Below are 20867 nucleotides of genomic sequence, written 5' to 3'. Positions count from 1 at the left end.
AAAACAGTTTTCCAGGTGATCATTCTATTACAGGACTTTTTAACTCTAGGAAGTTTCTTCCTGGGTATACACACAGCAGAGAACCAAAATAAAAATCAGAGGATACATCACCAGTACTAATGAATATAAACACTGTTGTATGTTCTTTCCCACACTTTCATACTATGAGAATTCATGGGAAACCTGGCCTGCAGATGGTCTTACAGCTATCAGAACATGTTTTACCTAAAAAGCTGGTTCTTTATTCTGTTCTTCAATTCCACATTTTGGTAAAACAAGCTCTAAGATCCCTTTATTAATTTGTTTTATGGGGTTTGTGCCTGAATAAATATGCAGAAAAATATATTAATGGAGGGCCTACTCATTTTTTTAAATTCCCAAAAAAATGGGAATTTTGGGAATTTAAATGCTGTATGTTCCTGCCAGCATGAGGAGCTGGTGATTGATTAGGATCCTGGCAGTGTGTCAGCAATGGGTAAGGTTGATAGAGCAGCCTTTCTTACCCACTGGAATGTAGATCAGATGCAACTGTTTGTATTTGAACTGGCACTAAGCAATTGCAAGTCAGGCTTTACAACATTATTCCATCAGCTTAACAGCATCAAGGCAGTTAGCTATTTAATTCTTTTTAATGGCTCCTATGAAATAGTGCTTTATCAAGACATTAGACAGGAAGATAGCAATAGCCATCCAGCAGTGGTAAGAGATGCAGGAATTTGAGCACTTGGTTTGATCACTGTATGCCACCACATGCATATGTTACTAGCAGCTATGGACATTGGACCCCACCCAATTTTTAGAAAACCAGTTAAAGTAAGCACAGCAGAAATATTAACAGAAATATTTTCGTCATCTAACTCAGAGATACTATCTTATATTCACACAGAGCAAGCACTGCTCCTAAGTGAGAAGGTTTTCACTACGTATAAGTGGAAAAAAGCAAAATGATGTTGTACATAGGCAGATCTACATGTCAATCTTTTCACTATTTCATCATTACATTCTAACAAATCATGTACTCCTCTCAACTACAGCAAATTATCTGTAGGTAGCAAGCCGGCAGTATCTTAAATTGCCTTTGCTAGTTTCAGCAACTCACTCAGCTGGGGCAGATGACAGCTTGGAAGAGAAATGACAGGACACTCCCAGGAAAGTGCTTCCTGCATTTTGGTGCATGTCAAATCTCACTGATTTCATTACAGGTGAAATTCTCTCACTTGCTTGTTATGAGGAGGATGGTTGCTCAAGCAGAAACTAACCACAGTATATCAGCACTAACTTTAAGCCCCAGAAAAATTATAAAATGCATCTGATCAAAGTGAAATTTGTATAAAAGTTATTGTCTTCTCTTGCATGAATTTAAGCCACAGCATACATCTGTGTACATTTAAAACATACAATGAAACTTTTTTACTGCACTAAAACATGTTGGGGCCTACAGGATTGCCTAAACCCTGACAACTAAAGGCTTTGAATCCCTTATATTCTAATGATACATATTTGGTACATGCACATTAGGTATTTTGCTTGAACTGGAGGCAGTCTTTAGAATCAAATTTCCTGGCTGTCACCACTCACTATATTTCACTCATGTTGTGGAATAGTCTTGTAGCACTTGAAGTCAATTCTTTCTGGATAGAAAGTAGTTAAAAATAGGTTTCAGGAGTTCATCTAATATGCCTGAACTGTAAGTAGACGTTCAGTTCATGGGATCAGATTACAGTTAGCTCTAAAGTACAAAAAAGCCCAAACCAACCAAACACAAAACCACCACAATTATTCTGCTCACTACCAAAGGAAACAAAACAAACAAAAAAGAAATGAAACAATTTTTAATAGCTCCAAGCCTCAAAATCTCATTAAAAATCCTTAACATCATATATTGTGGGTGTCTGATCTACAGATCTATGCCATTTCCTACTGAAAATACAGGCCATCAACCACAGCATTTACTACTTGCATATTGGTTGCAAATGTATACATGTGAGCATATAACTTTATTTAAGATGTAAGAGATTGGTATGGAAACTATTCTAATATGACCACAGGCTACAGCAAGTGTTATGTTTTTCTCTCCAACAGAATAAAGAAAAATGTCACATTCTTTTTTATTACGTACTTGTTAGATTTCCACTGACACGTTAACATAAGCAAGAATAATATGATTAAATTATTCTGAGTTGTGCAGTCATAAGAATTGCACATGACTCAGAACAACTGCAAATTGAAAAAAACAGCTGTACCTCCAAGAGGAACTACAGCAACAGATCTTGGCTTTCTCTCTGAAGAGGTTCCTGATCAGTGGTGATTCTGACTCATGAAGCCTTTTTTTGTGCTACTTCTACTCTATTATCATTGATCAAGTCAAGTGCAGCCCCAATATGTCTTCTTTATTGCCAGCCAAGCCTTACAGTTTACCCCTATCTCTTGGAACTCCATAGTTAGCAAACCTCTAGCAGACAAGTTTCTTCTCTAGTCACCAAGATTGCTGAGCCTGTAGAGCTCCAGCTTGTTTGAAGGTTTAGAACACAACAAGGAAGGTGGTCAGTTGGCCAGTAAATGCCATGGGGGTTGCTTTACACCTTTGAAGTAGACAGCACATTCAGCAACCTTTCAGTGAAGTGGGACAAGCTGTTTAAGGGACTCAAAGGTAAAAGTATACAGGCATCCCTCTTTCCTCTAGGATATAGGTCCACCAGGCTCCTTCTGATCTGGTTTCATTACATTCACACATGTTGAAGTTTTTTGAAGCTGTCCCTGCTTTGTCCCCTAGATAAGCTCCAGAGGTCTCCTTTCAACCCAAATTATTCTGTGACTGAGTCTCAGCTTCTAAGCTACTATTAGGGCATCCAGAAAACACTGAGAATCCAAGCAAAACCTAAAGCTGTAAAACAGCTTTAAGAAAGGTACTTGGCATGGGAACAGCTGTGAACTGAAAATACACAGAAAAAAACAGAACTAAGGATTCCAAATATAAGAGGAAGAATTCTAGCAAGACCAATTATCCCCTTTTCCAACTGATTGAAATCAGTTATGACAGCAAGAGACCACACTTTCAACTCTTAATTACAGCAACCTATCTGTAGGTTGCTAGCCATGAGAGTTTCAAGTTGCCACTATTAGATTTAGTATTACTTTATTTAGTAACAGAGGTGGTAGTTACTTTAACAATTCACTCAACTGGAGCAAAAGACAGCTTGACACAGTTTCTGTGGAGGCTTTTAAAACCTTCCCTTCATGTCTCCTCTGCAGCACACTTAGACTGTGGCTTGCAGATTAATTTACAAGCACCAAAACCTAAATGAGCTGAAGAGAGTAAAAACAGCTAGGGTATAGGAAATAAAAGAAATAATACCATCACAGCTTCGTTGCTCTGTAGACCCAGCCAGAAGGCTCTCAATCTGTGAAATTAAGTTCCTTAGTGATGATGGGATTGTTCACTTAGTAGTTATTAGAAGAATTCCTTGAAATTACTATAAACAACTTTGCTCCAGAAACAGCCCCAGATGGCCTCCTCTCAGGCCAGAAAGAGCAGGACTGGATGAGAACTACAGGGTTCTGACAGACCTTCCCCTCACAACAGCCACTTACACAAACAGAATGAATGCTGATTTCAAAATCACATACTCACAAAAAAATTTTAAAAAACCCCACACTTTCAAAATTCCACAAATAGCAGCAGGGGAACCAGAAACACAATAACTTCTCTTTTCTTAAAGTATTCAAAAACTTGCACAATATTGCTAAGAGGCACCTATTCAACAAAATGTACAAGTTTGACATAGAGGTCATGCACATAGGCAATGTGTATGCAAACACTTCCTCCTCCTGCTGCTGTTTTTATAAGAAGAATATAAATGCTTAACCAAGTAACTAAATCTCTGACTGCAGCAGAGTCAGCTGCAGTTAGCAGTAACAGTAATCCCATATCAGACTGATAAACTTCTTGTTCCTTGAGAACATACAAGGTAAGTCTCTAGATCACAGTTCCCTGTTCTTATGGTAGTCTTTCATCTCCTTCATTTCTGCTAGAACAACAACAGGACAAGACACAAACAATCCAGGAGGTTACTGGAAAGTGTCAGAGATGATATAGGAGATTCTGGGTGAACTAGTCAGGGGTGATGCAAAACTGGGTTGGCTTTTCACAAATTAGGAAGACCTGACTGGGGATACAATAATCAATGCCAGCCTTAGGTGTAATAACCATGAACTAGTACAGTTCAAGATCATAAGTGAACAGAAAAAGGCAAGCAGGAAATCAAAGACTGGACTTAAGCCAAGTGTAAATTATCCCTGATCAACCTGATTACCTTCTCTGGCAAAACGACTGCACTTACAGACAAGTAAAGACAGAATATGCCACTTATGTCACTTTAAGCAAGGCTTTGATAACTGGATCTAAAAAAATCCATGCACCCAAGTTGGGATATCACAGTGTAGATGGGTGGACAACCAGATGGGTAAAAGGCTGCCCTTGGGTGATGAGGCTAAGAAGGAATCAGTTAATGGGTTCTACTGCACCTCCCAGCACGAGTGCTGCAGGAGTCTGTAACAGGACCCATCCTGTTTAACATCTTTATCAATGACCTGGAGAGGGCAGTGGAGCACAAAATCACCAGGTGGGGCAGCTGTGGATATACACACCCAAGAGCAAGGCTGGCATCCAAAGGGACTTAGCCAGGAGAAATGGGCTGACAGGAACATTATGAAATTCAACAAAGACAAATGCAAAATGCTGCAATCCAGAAAGTAAATACAGGCTGCAATGATTTGGGCTGGCGACAGACTGACTGGCTGGGAAGAAGTGGCTCTGTCAAAAAGGACATGGTGGACAGCAAACTGAGCAGGAGCCACTGGTGTACACAGGCAAAGGCAGCCAGTAGTACCCTGGGCTGTATCAGCAGCAGTATGGCATGACATGGGCTGAGGGAAATGACCATCCTGCTTACTTGGCACTCATTAGACTGCAGAGTCCAGTTCTGACTCCCCAATACTGGAAAGACATCGATAGACCTGAGCAAGTTCAGTAAAGGGCCACTAAGATGATTTGGGCTGAAGCACATCCCCAGTTATGGAACTAAGCTTTTTTAGCCTAGAAAAGAATGTTTTGGGAGGAACCTAAGAGCAGCCTTCCAGCACCTATGCTGAGGCTATCTAAAAAACAGATCCAGGCTCTCTACAGCAGTACACAGCAGAAGGACAACAGACAACAAGCATAAGATAAAAAAGAGGCTCAGACTAAATATAATGAAAAAAGAAATTCCTCTTGAGTACAAACACATATATAGGTTGCCCAGAGAAGCTGCACAGTTTCTATCTGAAAGATTTTCCTGACTTGACAGGACACAGCCCTGAGCAACCTATCCTGTCTCCATATCTCACCCTGTCTTGAGTAGGAGGTTGGACTTCTGAGATCCCTTTTGACAGAAATTACACTATGGTTTTATAAGAACAACATTTCACTCACATTCCCTGTGATATTACAACCTTCTTTCACTAAGCAGCATTCAGACAACAATCTTCACAGAAAAAAGGATCATTTCAAGAAGCACCACAGTTTTCAGCAACAGAAAATAACTAATTCAAAAACCTTGGACAAAGTATTGCAAAGTCTCATTGAGACAGGCCAATTGCAGTGCAATACACAATAAAATACACCCCAAAAAAATTTCCCCAAAATTAAACTAACATGCTTTGACAAAACTTACTACACAGATAAAATGTCTGAGCACTGACTAAACTGGGTAAGTTAAATAATGGAAAACATTCATAAAAATACTCTCTTTGCAAGGTCCTTAGCATGGAAAACTCTAAGAGAGTGAGTACTTTTGTTTAGAAGGTATTATTTTAAAACCAAGACATGCTGTTGTGCTTACTTCAAATACTGCAGCCCCATATGCCACATCTAACAAAACCACTCAATGGTTAACATGCATTTTCCTTTAACTACTCATTTCAAGGCAGAGTCAAACATCAGCAAACACAATCTAGAGAGGCTGCGGCTCTCTTCAAGCTATGACTCAAAAGAAGTTTCCAACCAAAACAGGTTCTGCTCTTGCAAACATTTACTTTGTGTTGGAAACAGAAATCCATTTGCCTATAACAACAAATAATGTGAAGAAAGGACAGGACAGGTAGGAAAAATTCCTCATCGTACCGTCTTTTAACCTAAGCTGCATTTCTCACAGTGCTAGCACAACACCCACAGCACCAAAATGAGAGTAATGAGGATTTTACTGTTATTATTATTAATTAGATTTGCTGAGGATAACAGGTTGAGGGAATGCAGAGCAGACTCACCAAGAGATCCAGCTCTGGATCCCTACAGCTGTATGTCTAATACTGCCCTATTGCTCTGTTCTCCACATGGCAGCCTCGTCTGTGTAAGGTAATGAAGTGTAAGTAACAGGTCAGTACAAGATAAATGGGGCTTTTATGCATGTGCCACATTTCCTCATGGTAGCTGAAAGATTATTTCTTTGTATATAAGTAAATAGATGCATGTAAGTATTTTCAGGGACAAAAAAAATGCTTACCATGTATACTTTGAGAGTTGCACTGCTGGCAAGTTGGAGCACGGCCAGACAAGCATTACTTTTCTGTAGCTACTTAAATAATTATTTTCAGGATTAGATTCACAGATATTAATTTCTCATGCAGGCTTTCATGTCACTGCTGAAACCCATAACAGAAAAAAGGGATCCACTTTGAATAAGAAATAATTACAAACTAGGAGAGGATTAGGATATCATTCTATATTTTGGTGTGCAAATAAATTCATTTTGCTAACTGTTAAACCTGCATTGAGTTATCTTTCAAAGAAAATCTTATTTTCCTGGGTATTTACACTACAGAAGTGTAATTTCCAAAAATATAATAAGAATTCATACCTAAAGAAAATGTATGCAGCTCCTTTTAATTAGAAGACATATAAATGTATTTGTTTTAGCATATTTTAGGAAGGAACCAAAAATTTTTAAAAAGTTATCTTTGACAGTAACAGCTCCAGCATACAAGGTGCTTTTATTCAGCCTTTATACACAATTTCTGTGCAGGATATTTTCTCTAGGGAATCAACATCTAAATTGTTAAGTTTGGAAAAACAGTGGGTGTCAGATTTGTATCACCTCTGCCTATTCAGTAGTTAGCAAAATGGCCAGACAATTAAATATACCCTTAGCAAGTCAGCCTGCATTCACATCATGACATGCATTTAAGTCCTGGAGACATGAATTCTAGCTTCTTAAAGTGAAGTTTCACTGAGTTAAAAACTACTGAACAGTGCCTAGCTGGAGGTTAAAATACCTTTTCTTGCAGGAAGCACTGACCTGAGTTTCCCCAGGCATTCAGGTGATAAATACTGAACACTTTCTCACCTCTTCTCCCCATTCAGCTGGAAGGGAGGCAACTCTGAATGCTGCCCAGGACCAGGAGGCTTAGAGGAGGCAGCCAAGGGTCAGCTACCACTTCAGCTAATTGGAACTAATCTGCATGTGGCACAGCATGGCCTGAAGCCAGGTGCAGGTTTAGCTACACAGATGGATGAGTTCTTCCTGCCTATTTAGATCTTCATTTTACCCCCACAGCATTCAGTATGGGCCATGATTTGCAGTCCTGTCTAGTGGATTTTCATGGATCTAGGAAACTGTATGTTCAGGAGACTGCATATCCATTAATACCCTCTCTACTTTTAATTGCAATACAGCAGAAAGTAAAAGGACATGGGTAAAATATGTCAGGACTATACAGATTCAACATGGGTCCACTTAGATATGACTTTTAAGGAACTATCAGCTTGCTGACTGATTACTAGAAGATTATTCCACCACCAAGGAAAGAAACTGTACATAGAAACTATGCTATAGCAGTATAAAGACAATGTAAACACTATCTAAAATGACTAATTATACAAGACCAAGTACTTCATCCTGAACACTTCTCAAATACTGTTTGCCTATTCAGATGAGAAAACTAAATGACTATCATTTAATATTCTTAGTGCATGACCTAGTTTCCAGTCCAGTGCCCAATCTACTACAATATTTTGTCTCTCTTGATAAAGCAGAGCTCAGTAATTAAGGGGGGAAAATGTGTGTACTCATAGACATTACATAGTTCTGAAGTAAGACAAAGAAAGCTGTTAAAGATTTGTCAAGTGTACTTCAAAGCAGCCCAGAAAGGGTGTGTGTCAGCCACATCCCCTGCTTAAACTGCTGGTGGTACACTATAACAACTCTATGATGCTTTCCTATATTCATCTGTTCTTCTTGCCTGTGTTTTAACCACTACTCCTTACTATAGAATAGTTAGAGGACTTGGTAACTATAAAACTAAAAGAAAGTTACTTCTTGCCACAAATGACACAAAGTCCAGGAAGTTTAGGAAATAATGTTAGTTTGAAGGATGAGTGTCTTTATTCTACAGAAGTATTTCTTTTCCCAAGAATTATACCTCAAAAGAAAGCACTCACTTTTTATTTCCTATTTGGTGTTTATCCCTGTACTCCAAGAAGCACAAGAGCTCAGTACCCCAAAGAGCCTGGCAGGAGCTCAGAGGCTCCAGTTTCATGCAGACTCCTGACCTGGAACACTTTTGCTCTTACGGCAAACACGAGTGGCTGCCAGACAGAGCTACACTGGTTATGTTTCCCCAGGTAAGATGCAAAGTGAGATGCTCTACTTTTTCTGAGCTTAGATGAAGTTTCAAGCAGCTGCTGAGGATGAGCACTGCAAGCCCTCTTTGTACTACTGTACACAGTAAAGACATTTTTTCTGATACCTCTTTACTCACCCAGATTTATTTATTTATCCCCAGCTACAATAGATGCTTTTAGTTCAATGATTGCATTGTGCTAAATGTAAGAATTTGCATGCTCTATTGGAATTAAAAAACATAACTCAGAATTAGCAAGCTATTTTTCTACCTGACCCTTGACTGACCTGAAAAACCAGGCAGATGCCAAATCCTCTATTACATGAACAAGAGCAATGCTTTATCCAGACTTCATTAACAGAAAGCTATGCACTTGGTAAGCCTCAACCTCAGAGAATCTGTCATGAACTCTTGTCTAAAAAAAAAGTAACAACACAAAAACAGATTAACCACACCGATGGATTTTATCCTCTCCCAAGACTACAGTAAGTTACAAATTTGCATCACTGAATTTCAAAACACTCCTGGGATACAGGCAACTTGAAACATACTGAGATGATGTCTCAGAATTGAAAGGACAACTGTCCCACATGAGATCCAGCCAAAGCAAGAAAAGAATTTCAGAGAAACCTTTGGAATTAACATGTCAGGCAGTCACCCAAAACATATGATCTGAGGAAGACTGAAAAGACTGGACAAAGATAAGAAAAAACTGCTGCAAGATCCCACTCCTGCAGAAGGTCCAAGAGCATGAATCCCAGTCCTCTGAAAGAAGGCTCTCCATTCTTCCCCAGTCCTTCTTCCTAGGACATAACTTTGAAAACTGGCTTATGCCTGGGCAAAACCAAAGCTACGCAAAGCCAAGGACTTTAGGGAATTACTCCAATAACTGCTACAGCACAAAATCAAAACTTTGAAATTAATGTTCACATTTTTTCCCATTTTTTGGTAAATAGTAGCAGATAAATTTACCTTTCAATAGTAGAGATTCAAGTCAAATCAAACCAATGCTAAGTGCTTTGGCAAACTCCTTTATTTTAGTTGGACAATACTATGTTCTTCTATTCTGACTTTTATCTGCAACTATTGAACTCTTTTTTACAATTTAGGTAAAGAGGCTTTACTGTCTCTTTCGTAAATACATCCCACACACATAAATCTGCTTTGTAAAGTCAGGTACATGGAGGATGAAATCCAGTAAGTCAGCTGGACACCAGTACTGTAAATGTTACAGCATGCTTCATAATCACCACTATGCACTTCCTTCCAGGACTGATTTAAGGCAAAGATTTTTTTTTGTCTTGATTGTTAAAAAGCCAGAATTATTTTTGCCTTTGTGGAAAAAAGGAATTATTTCAAAATAATTCTTGATCTTTTCATGCAGAGCAGTATCATCTAAACTCCATGCCAAAAGAAAACTTAACAGGGTATCACTCACAAGGGACAAGAGGAAGAAAACTAAACTGTGATATCCAATCTGAACTGGATATGAAATTATTTCACATCTCACAGCACCTACTCTGTTCCAATAAAGATAAATACAATTCATTAATAAGACAGATAAAATACTAACAGAAGACTCAGGACTGCATCTATTTAAGCAAAGTTACATTGAACCAAAGGTGCTTCCAATTTTTCAAATAACTTCTAATGACAAGAGGGATAAGAAGAAGCAAAACAGTGATTTTGTTTTAATATCAGACTTTGTTTTTTGAGGGAAAAAAAATTCTAAGCCAGAAATGGGTAACAGCTGCTACTCAAACAAAGTAAGTAAAACCTAAGCATAAACATGCAATGATAAAATTCATGGTTGCTCTATGCCTCACTTATATCTTAGGACTGAGGAATGTGCTTTCTGAGGTCCCACACCAGACAACTACATCTTGATATATTTCCACATCTCTGGCTAAAAGTCAGAAGCAATTGGATCATAAGAGCTTTTTCCCCTTCAGTTCTATGTGTTCTTTATGTATATAAAAAGCGCTTCCTCTGCTTCCTCTATATTGTAAACAAATTCAGGTCCTGCTCAGAGTATCATGTTTCACACAGGAATAGCCACTAACAGTGTTCAAGCAAATTACAAACACTGATTTGAGCAGAAAGTACAGAGTGGCCTGCAAGGACTGCCTCCAGGGTGCCCCGTGACCTCCTTCTTCTAAGGAGGATTTTTCCTTCCGGAATTATGCAACAAATTACATTAGCAAAGCTTAAGACCAAAACATGTTTCCTTATGCAGGCAATGCACGGGTTATTTTTCATTAACTCCTAAAATAAACTATACCAAGGAATATGCGTAAGTAATTCTCAGACAAAATTAGAGATCTGTTTTTAACAGAAACAAATTTAGCTTTCTCCACAGCATTTTTAATCACTGAAATTACCCAAAAATCTGGATTGTTACAGTCATCTTAATTAAACATGAGATACTGTAATATTCATCACTTTAAACAAATTAGTCAGACCAGCCAAAGCCACTTACCTTGCAAACTATGAATATTTCAACATTTCTTTCTACACTGGCTGTCAGGAAATAAGCAATCTGCGAAGGTTAAAGGAGCTCAAACCCTCCAGATGACAATGGGTTAGTTTTTTTGGGTATTTTTAAGGATTAATGTACCAGGATTAATGCATTATTAATTTCATGGCAGTTTTGCAGCAGCTTCCTCTCTTGAATCCTTCTATCATTCATTTACTCTTATCTTACACTGTTAAAACTGGCATTAGGATCAGGTTCTTAGGTTTTTCCCTAATACCTCCTACACAAATTTATCATCCTCATAAATGCCATGAGCTTATTTGTGAGAATGGTCCAATCCTTAGCTTTTCTATGGCTGGGAGATCCTGTCAGATCCAGCTCCTGGAGCTATCTGTAATGTGTGTCACACTGGCAGTCCTTTGAGGCACCCTTACATTCCTACTATCATGCTGCACGTCACGAAATCAAGAAAATTAATCATAATGATAACCCAACACATAATTACATAATTACACATCAATTTTTTATTTCTCTGGAAGCATATAATTTCATTCTAGAAATAGAAAAGAAAAAAAAAGAGAAAAATATTTCTAAAATGTAAATTCATGGAGATTCAGTATCAATATGCCTGACAGCAATCATTTACTTCTCAATTAAAGGTATAAATTTGCTGCTGAGGGGAGAAAGGTTAAGGCAAAGAAAAGAGTGACTGACATAGCAGCTCAATCTATGAAGGCTGCATAGGGTGAATAGTAATAAAAATTTTTCAATTAATTTTGACAATTTCTTAAAGCACCTATTAGATGGCTTCCCCTATCTTCCTTGACTTCATCCATGACTTTGATTTCTCTTTTTAAGTTGAACAGACATACAACACAATCCACAGAGAGCTCGCACAGTTGCAATTCCAGAACCACAAGTCACTTCATAGGTTTTGAGAATAGGACACCAACAATAAATAACATTTCTTAATATATCAGCTGGGTAAGGCAGATTTTTCATGACTGCAAGCCTTCCCAGAAAGCAGTGCTGGTGACTGTGGATGAGTTGGTGACTGTGGATGACACTCTTCTTCCTGAATGGTACGGCAGAACATTCTAGTATCAAGCCAAATTCATTCTCTGCCTCTGAATAGAAACCATCAGCATCTTAATTTAAATATTTGAATTCCTACGTCAGGTAAAACACTTGGAAGCACCAAAGCCTTTCCCCAGTCTCCTGCAATTTAATGCATAGCCTTGGTACTCCTACCTGTCCATGGGAAAGTTTGTTCCAAGTCCCACCTATCCTAGTTTGTAGGTACATGTCTGCTGTGTCATGTTTTCTGCAGTTTCCTGTACAAAATTTTGGCTACCATATATTACAAACTGTTAATCCTACTCACATTCTATTGCCTTTTTCCTATACCAGATTTAGCTCCTTGGTGTTATGTAAAACCAGACAGTAGAGATAATTTCTGTAAAACTATTCCCAGTCACAGGCCATGCCTGATCTGGGCACAAAGTACAGAGAAAGGACCTCCATTAATGACAAGAACATTCAAACAAAGCTTAACTAATGGCCTACTAGCAACAAACTTTATTATTGTATAACCAATCTCATTAGATAGGCACACAAACCTGTCAGGAAGGCGTTATTCCTGTTCTTCTTTGCCCTTTCCATGCTAGTCTTCCAGCCATGATGGGCCACAGAGCACACAGGCAACCTCCACACACTTGCTCCATCCAGGGGAGCACAAATGATACCTTACAAGAGCTCTTCAGATTTGCAGAGGGGACAAACCACTTGCAACTGCAGCTGAAATCCCAGGATCATGTCCTCCACTAAATGATCCTTTTGAAGCTTCTTCAAAACAGCTGTTCCACTAAAAATTCTATAAACTGGTAAAAACCTAATGAAGGACCTAATTGAAGGGTCTTAATACTCTCTTTCAGACCTCCAGAGCCTGGAGCAAGGAGACCTTTGGCATGAAACTCTGCATCAACCCCTGCAGGCATGGGCAACAGCTGCCACAAGCAAGTAATAAATAAAATACACAGCCCACCTAGCAGGCAAGGAAGGAAAGCATGACAAAGCAAAGATGGCACATTTTAACCTCTGGGCATTGGTTAATAAGAAACATTCTGTCACACACAGTTCTCTTCCTCCTCCCCTCCACAAGGCAAGCAGGGCTGTGGGGAGGGAACCTTGTGCCTCCCAGAGCCACAACTTCTGGTTTTTTCAGCAACAGCTCGATACAAGACAATGATTCAGCAGAATTGGATATATAAAGTGCAGAATGCAAAAAAGAACCTCTCTACTCCAAGATACTCTCTGCAGTTTATTTTACCTAGACAGAAGTAAAATTTTTCAGTGAACTCTCTACTCCTATTTATTGTCAGCATCCATGAGCAGGATTAAAAAACAACACTCAAGTACTCTGGCCAGCATCTCTATAAAACCTACTGTCAAAAGGCACATTTAACTCAATTTACATACAGAAATCCTGCTTACAAGGTGCTCTGTGCCAAGATTAATGTTTCTATTCAAACAGCATTTATAACCAATGGCCATAGGATTTCTCAATCAAAAGTAAAAAGGTCAATTTTGTATTCAACTACTGAAGTTCACAAGAAAATTACACAACTGAAATAGTTTTTAATGCCTGAAGCAGATTTGCAGGAAAACAGTTCTAGGTTTCAGCTTCCTGTGACAAGTTACACCACTATTCAGTTGCTATTAATGCTTTTTTAGCTTACTGCATAACTTCTTCTCCTTCATTTTATTTGCTTTTAATTCAAGTCACAGAACTTTGTTCCCAACTTGCTGTCTCAGCACTCTGTTTCATAACTGCAAGAAAAGAACTGGAAGCCAACAGGAAGAAAAGAACATAACACCAACCACAGCAACTTACCTACTAGGTCAGGAACAAAGTATTGAAGGCAACAAACACTGTGAGCTGTATACATTATATAGAAGACAGTGATAAAATAATCTGATTTAAACACTTTGTGCTTTTTCCAAGAGTCTCCTTATCAACAGCATGCAGGACAACCTGCCTTAAAATAAGAAACATGGAAAAAAAGCACAGAATTTAATTTTAAAGCCCCTCCACACATACTGAAAATAAAAGCAGTCATACAAAAGACATCCTGCATGACTACTCCTCCCTCACACCTCAACAAGGCGTTTACAGAAAGGAGGAATATACTGCCAGTGTGACACCCTCCTCAGCCAGCCCTGAGGTACCCACCAGTGAGCCACTATCAAGCTCACACCCTTGCCCAAAACCCAAGCACACAAGGTGGCTGCATTCTGCCAGCCTGCAACTTATGATCCTCATTGGTAAAGAGCAAACAGTTCTTGCATGAGCCAACCTCACACTTGAGAAGAACCTCCTGGTTTAAGTTGTCGCTCCGCAGAACAGCAACTAGCGTCCAAGATCCCAGTAAGAGATAAAAAATGTCAAACACATGGGCAAAATTGATAGGAGTTCACTCTAAAATGCTTCAAAGACCAGATTTATTTACCTTTTGTGCTAGCACATCCACTATACCACATACTCTTGTCAAAGGCCTGAAAAATCCTGTGATTATCCCTATCAAGATCAGAATTGCTCTGCTATGTGATCTGGAAGGGATAAGAACCAAGAACTACTACTTTTAAAAACTTCAAAGTTTTAAAGGGCAAAAAGTTAAAGGAAGTAGAGATCAGCAGAGTAGAGTAAGAGTGATCAGCAACTATACTAAAAAGAATTCCTCAGATTATACCTTTACTTTCACACGGAACTAACAATCTTCTAATCTAAAAAGTACTCTGATACCTACTACCACTTAAAATTAAATAATCCCTTGCAATATGAAGTAACTTCCAGAAAAATCTATCTTACAAATTAATTATGAATTACAGATAATTCTAATATGCAATTTAAAGAAGTATTTTCCTCCTCCATTCTCAATGTCATCAGCTTTCTTCCAGACTACCTATCTACAGGTAAGGCCACGGCAACATTCATTGGGCATTGGCCACTCCAGAAGATCCACCCAAAGCACACACAAGTTTAAGATGTGAAAATACAAACACTGTCTATGGAAAGAAAAATAGTCTTCTATTGCTTGGTATTTGATAAAGGAATAGATTTATTTAAAGGAAGTTCTTAAATGCTTCTTCTATTTTACCCATCAGACAGAGAAAATCTCCCTGGAATACTTCTGATTTTTTTTTGAGGTTTGGGTTTCCTGAGACCTGTTGCAGGGTTGCCCACTAGTGTCAGTCATAAAACCCTTTTTACATATCACCCAATAAAAATCAAATTTTCTTTTAGAGAAGCAACTAGTTGTGTACAGAACAAAATCTATCTGTATTTCACAAGCATTCTTATGCCACTGTCTGAAATGTAGAGCAAAACAAGAAGTCCATGAGTCTCTCTAAGAAGTTTGCATTTGATTTTTAGTAAATTAGTACACCTAGCATATGTAAACTGATGGGAGAGACATATGTTCATATCTTAATGGCCCTCTAATCACCTGCTCATTCCCTCAGCCTGGAATTGATTTTTCACCAGAGGCACTTTCACTCTTCTGCCTCTCCTGAGGGCTCCAGTTGAGCCACTGTAGGAAATAGGAACTGGGATGAATGGACCTTTGCTCTGTTCCAGTATGGTCCTTCTGTAGTAAATCTCACAGTAAGCCAATGCACTGAAAATCAACTCCAACAACTAATGTCACTTAGTGAGAACTGCTAAGGTTCAGGGGCATCACATCTGGGAGACATAAGGGTGAAACACCAATGCAATTGCAGGTGCGATGGACACTGAGTGCTCTCAGATATTCAGCAGCCTTATCAGACAGTCTGTTCTGAAATTCTACAGTGCTTTAGTGCAACTTGAATAAAGAGAAAGGAAAAAAAGAGAAAGAAAACAGTTTACAAGCACATTATACTCAGCAATGACAACAGCAGTCACTCAGTAGAGGAGTTAAAATTAGTTTTCTGGGGAGGAGAAAGAGCCCTCCAGCACTTAGATCTAATAGAGTCACTTATTTACTGCTCACTGAATTGCTCTGCAAGAATATAAAAGCAGCCTGGAAACAAAGCATTTCTCCCATGGCAAAGTTTCTCAGTCAGGGAAGAGTTTACACTTGGCAACTAATACAGGCTATTGGGAAAGTTTTGTAGTGAAATGCATGTTTGTCTACCTTCATACCGAGACTCTGAAAATAACCAGCTCACAGGAAAATATGATTTGCTTAAATATTAAAAGGTTAAAAATTAAAGATGAAACTGTAGTGTTAAACTGTTTGCATGCCTTAAAACTGTAAATAAAGCATAAATGAGATTTACAGTAGGGAAAGAGCAAATTACTTCCACACTTCTGTAGCTCATCAGCTTAAAGAGCATACAACTCCCAGCCAAATCTATTTCAGTGAAAAGAAGTGAAACTGTGTTTGTTTTCCTTGTAATTGCTATTTACAATGTGTTTGGTTGCCTAAGGAAAAAGACAGACAATTACCAGAAAGTTTCTAAATACACTTTTAAATACTAACAGCCTAAAATTTCAGACAATAAACTGAATTACAATTATTGTCCATAGACTTGGACACACATCCTCAAGTAATTAAATTCAGTCTGTCACAATCCACTGTTTGGCATTTTTTTGATGTATCACTGCTGCTGAGATGGCACAAACCAGTCAAGGACCCAAAATGCTTTACAGGAGGTGGGGAGGGAAGGGAGGGAAAATAAATCACAAAACTACCAAACATTTTTTATTGAACTTTTTTGCACTGAAGGTTGGACACGTTTGTGAATTACTAACATGGTCAAGCATAAAGGATTTAAGAATAACATTGCCCAAGGAGTCAATTTTGCCATCCAAGTAGAAGTAGAAGCCAAACAGAAAAGAAGAAATTTGGGTGTTTACCCTGGCATTCACACATCCTTTTCTCTCAAAAGCCAGGAAGGTTAAGTATAAAAAGCAATGGACAAGTGTGCAGAAATCCAGTTTTACTGTTGAATGAGTGGGGCGCTTAAATGGAGCACCTAAATGCAGACAGGGTTTGGGGATTGGGTTTTCTGTTTTGATTTGGTTTGATTTTTTTTAAATCTAGCACTTTTTTCTTCTTACATCTGTTTTTAAAGATGTTCAAGTATGAATGGTCCCATGCAAAATTTTTAATTTGTGTGAGAAAAGGAATGTGTTATTTGAGGACATAGGCCCCAAGCTTGTACATACTGAAGCTTGCAAGCTGAAGCTGGCAAGCAGGTAAAACAATTCAGTTTCACCTGCTTGCCAAGGTATCTGTCTTAAGAGACTCTGAAAACATCATCTGCCTTCCTTCTCTACAAGTCACTGCTAGATACCACTATTCAGTACTTACAGTCTACTTTTGTCACACAAGTACAAATAGGCCTCTTAAAACTGGCACCATATCCAAAAGAAAGCGCTGATCCTAAGAAATTGCAACTCCTTGACAGGGCCAAGATAGCGAAAAGTTCTGGCACTTTGCAGGCCTGCAAGAAATCCCTGTACTTTAGAATCATTAAAGGAGATATTTTATCAACTTTAAATTGAATTCTCATCAACCTGATGCTTGTTTAATGACCTTGGTAATAGAAAGTGAACTGGGAGTAGCTGCTCCCACATGTGCAGGCAGGCCACAAGCTATCAAACTGGCAACCATGTGGGCAGTCCTCAACATATCTGAATTTAGTGCACCTACAGAGAATCAAATATACACATATTAGGGTGTACATACATATATTAGGGTGTAGTACATCTACACCCACAAAAACATCACCTGTCTCAGTCAGAAAATGGGATTATCTACCCTTTACCAGACCAGGACCAGACTCTTCTCACAGGCACAAAGACCAGATTTTTCAGCTGAGCATTTCTAACATCAAATTTTGTTCACTGGGTGGATGTGGCTGGTAATGAACAACTATTCTCTGCTTTACAGTACACATGTGCTACAACACAGCTGAGAGAGTATGAAAGAATAAAACCTAACCCAGGAAGAGCATGGTGCTAACCCACCAAGGCTGGCAGTCTGATCTTCACACAGGCCATTCACTTAAGAGCTGGACTTGGTAATCCTTATGGGTCTGTTCCAACTCTGAATATTGTGTAAGTCTTCTCTCCTGTATATAAAAATCAAGCAACGTCCTTCCTCTTTATCACCTCATCTGTGACAACCCATCCCTACTGTACTCTACCTCATCTGTGACAACCCATCCCTACTGTACTATGTTCAGAGGCAAGATGTAAGGTGCATGAGCATAGCCATGAGCCTGCCTCTGGCTGCCCTTCAGTCAATGCATTTTAGAACAGGCACCTTTTTATTTCTTTAAACAAGGTGAGTTTTCTGTTGGGTTGGCCTTCCTGGTTATGCTGAATCACTTTTTCCATGTATACTACAGCTGCTTAAACACAACCCCAAGCAAAACAGCTTCTCCTTGGTTTCTTCTTGGGAGTCTTATATTTTGGTAAATTTTCCTTTAACCTGACCTCAGGAGACCTTCTCAGGCCTGCACAGACTAGAGACAGCCTCTAAGGAAACTTTGTAGTCAAGCACCAAGACTAATAAATGCACTATTCATCTAACTTACACATGGAGCTTTTAGTGATGAGTCAACCTGTCCAGTAAAACTAGAGACACAGTTTTTGTCCAACAATTTATCCAACTCAGCAACAAGCAAAATGACTGTATATACATTCCAATGTGGATGTACAAGTCAGAGCACCATTCCAGTTAATGTGCAAGGTGAAATTTGGAGGTAAGGGTCTGACCAAGGCTTCATTTGCTAGGTGTGGTTTATTATCTACCTTTAACTAATTTTCATTTTGTCATGCCAATTTAATTATTCTACTATTTGAACTTTGCATCATCTTTATCAAGGCTGTAGTGCAAACACTTCTCTGCTCAGCTTTATGTTTCCCAGATTCGTTTTACACGTTTAGAAAGTTTGATGAAGCTGAATTGCCATTCTTAAGCAAACTGGGAATGCGTCAAAAAGGTTTTGCTGTGCTATGGCATCTCTCAGAAAAGCTGACTGCATTAGCTGATGCAGAGCGGGGAGGAAACTGCAGTTGCAGTTTAGAGCTCCAAGAGGAATAGTTGCGATTAACACATTTTCCACCCTGCCAGGGGAGAAAACGCAGGACAGCACCAACAGCCACTTCTGCCAGCAGGAAACGAGGTGAGGCATCCGTGGGGAAGAGGACTGGGAAAGAAGGAGGGTACCGGGAAAACAGAAGCAGGGCAGCAGGAACTCCTATCAGAGCGGCGTAACTTTCAGCAGCATCCTCCTCCTCCCCGTGCTGCTGCTGCAGCTCCTCTCCCCTGGGAGCTGCCGAGGGATGGCTCCGCGGCCCGGGCCCGCAGGGGAGGCGGCGGGCAGGGCACCGGCCGCCCCCCGCCGCCCGGAGGAAGAGGAAGCGGCGCCGGGCCCGCAGGAAGTGCGGCTGCCCCGCGCCCGCCGCCCCCGGCCCGGGCCCGGCGGCCGCTGCGCCGTGACAGGTGGCGGCGGCCCGAGGCGGCCCCGGGGCAGCGGCCGGCAGGACCGTTCGTCGCCCGTTCGTAGCCGCCCTCCTCGCCAGCGGCGCACCTGCCCCGCCCGCCCCTACCTTGTTGAGGTGGGGGTCGCGGAGCACGTCGTAGCCCCTCTTCATGGTGAGCTGCAGGGGCCGGTCGGCGTCCCGCCTCTTCTCGTCTCCCTTCCCTGCTTGCATGGTGCGGCGCGGCGGGGCTGACTGCCGTCAGGTCGCTGCGGGAGCGGAGGCAAAGTGGCGGCGGCTCCTCCTGCTGAGGTGACCGCCCGGCGGGGTGGGATGATCCTACCGGAGGGCGGGAGGGAGAGAGGGAGGGGGCAGAGCCGTGGCGAGGCGCCGCCGCCGCGGGAGGGGGTCACCGGCGAGCCGCTGAGTCACCGGCGGCTCCGCGCGCAGCCCAGCGGCCGCCCAGGTGCGAAGGGCAGCGCGGGCGCGGACCCGCAGCCCTGCCCTGCGTTGCCGGGGTTGCAGGCTGTGCTGCCTTCCAGCGCTGCGGAGGGGCCGCCCGCAGAAGGAGGCCGGTCCGGGATCACCTGCTGCGGGGGATCGCAGGCGCGGCTCTGCCTCGTCACGCCGGGTTTGGCTCGGGGGCTGCCGAGCACCGCGCCCGGAGCCCGCCGACCCCCCCGGCGCGGCCTCACGCAGGAGCCGGGCCTCCGCGCTTGAGTCACGTTCAAGTTTCACTTTCCTTCTGCTATTTAAATGGCCATGAAATCCAATCTTTCCCGAAGGGGACGGACTGCATAGCTTCGTACAGTCCGGAGCGCATGTTTGATGTAATTAGCTGTGGGCTGGCCTCAGCTGTGGTGGTCGGGGTCATGCCTGGTCAGGATGGAGGGCACCGGGGCAGAGCAGGTGCTTTGCTGGTTTGTACCGCTAGCCCTGATGTTTGTTTTCAGTAGGGTCTCAAATTCTTTGCATACAACCCATTGTGTGCTGTATCACTGTGGCTTTATTCCTCTAAATTCATGTATGTAAGCAAAAATAATTTCCATATGGATGCTATAGTCCTGCTGGAGAATTTACACAGCTTTAAATGTGTGACTAGAGGATTAATTTAGAAGGGTTTTGTTTCTGTCGTCAAGCAGCAATGAACAGATACAGATTTTGCAGCTCTGTCAAACTTACCTCTTCACATTTAATCAGTAGGCCTTGTATCCATACTACTACCTAATCTTATATAAAAAAAAACTTCCACAGAATCTG

General features: G+C 40.8%; 1 protein-coding gene across 2 annotated transcripts in view; it reads right to left on the bottom strand.

Moving 5' to 3' along the window:
• ME1 (malic enzyme 1) overlaps positions 1-19956 on the bottom strand; it is a 155954-nt gene extending 135998 nt beyond the window's left edge. Inside the window, exon 1 of one of the 2 annotated variants that reach the window (XM_054280249.1) lies at positions 19737-19956. In XM_054280249.1, the coding sequence (XP_054136224.1) occupies positions 19737-19841 (105 nt within the window). In that variant the 5' untranslated portion in view covers positions 19842-19956. Of the gene's footprint in view, positions 1-19353; positions 19443-19736 lie in introns of those variants that run through there. The other variant, XM_054280250.1, reaches the window with a different exon arrangement.
• Between the last annotated feature and the right edge of the window lie 911 nt (positions 19957-20867).

Source organism: Melozone crissalis, unplaced genomic scaffold, assembly GCF_028551555.1.
Source record: "Melozone crissalis strain CALT ecotype California unplaced genomic scaffold, PUWL_Pcris_2 ptg000027l_1, whole genome shotgun sequence".
Taxonomy (NCBI): domain Eukaryota; kingdom Metazoa; phylum Chordata; class Aves; order Passeriformes; family Passerellidae; genus Melozone; species Melozone crissalis.
The sequence above is the reverse complement of the archived record's forward strand: the minus strand, read 5'-3'. Positions and strand labels throughout refer to the sequence as shown.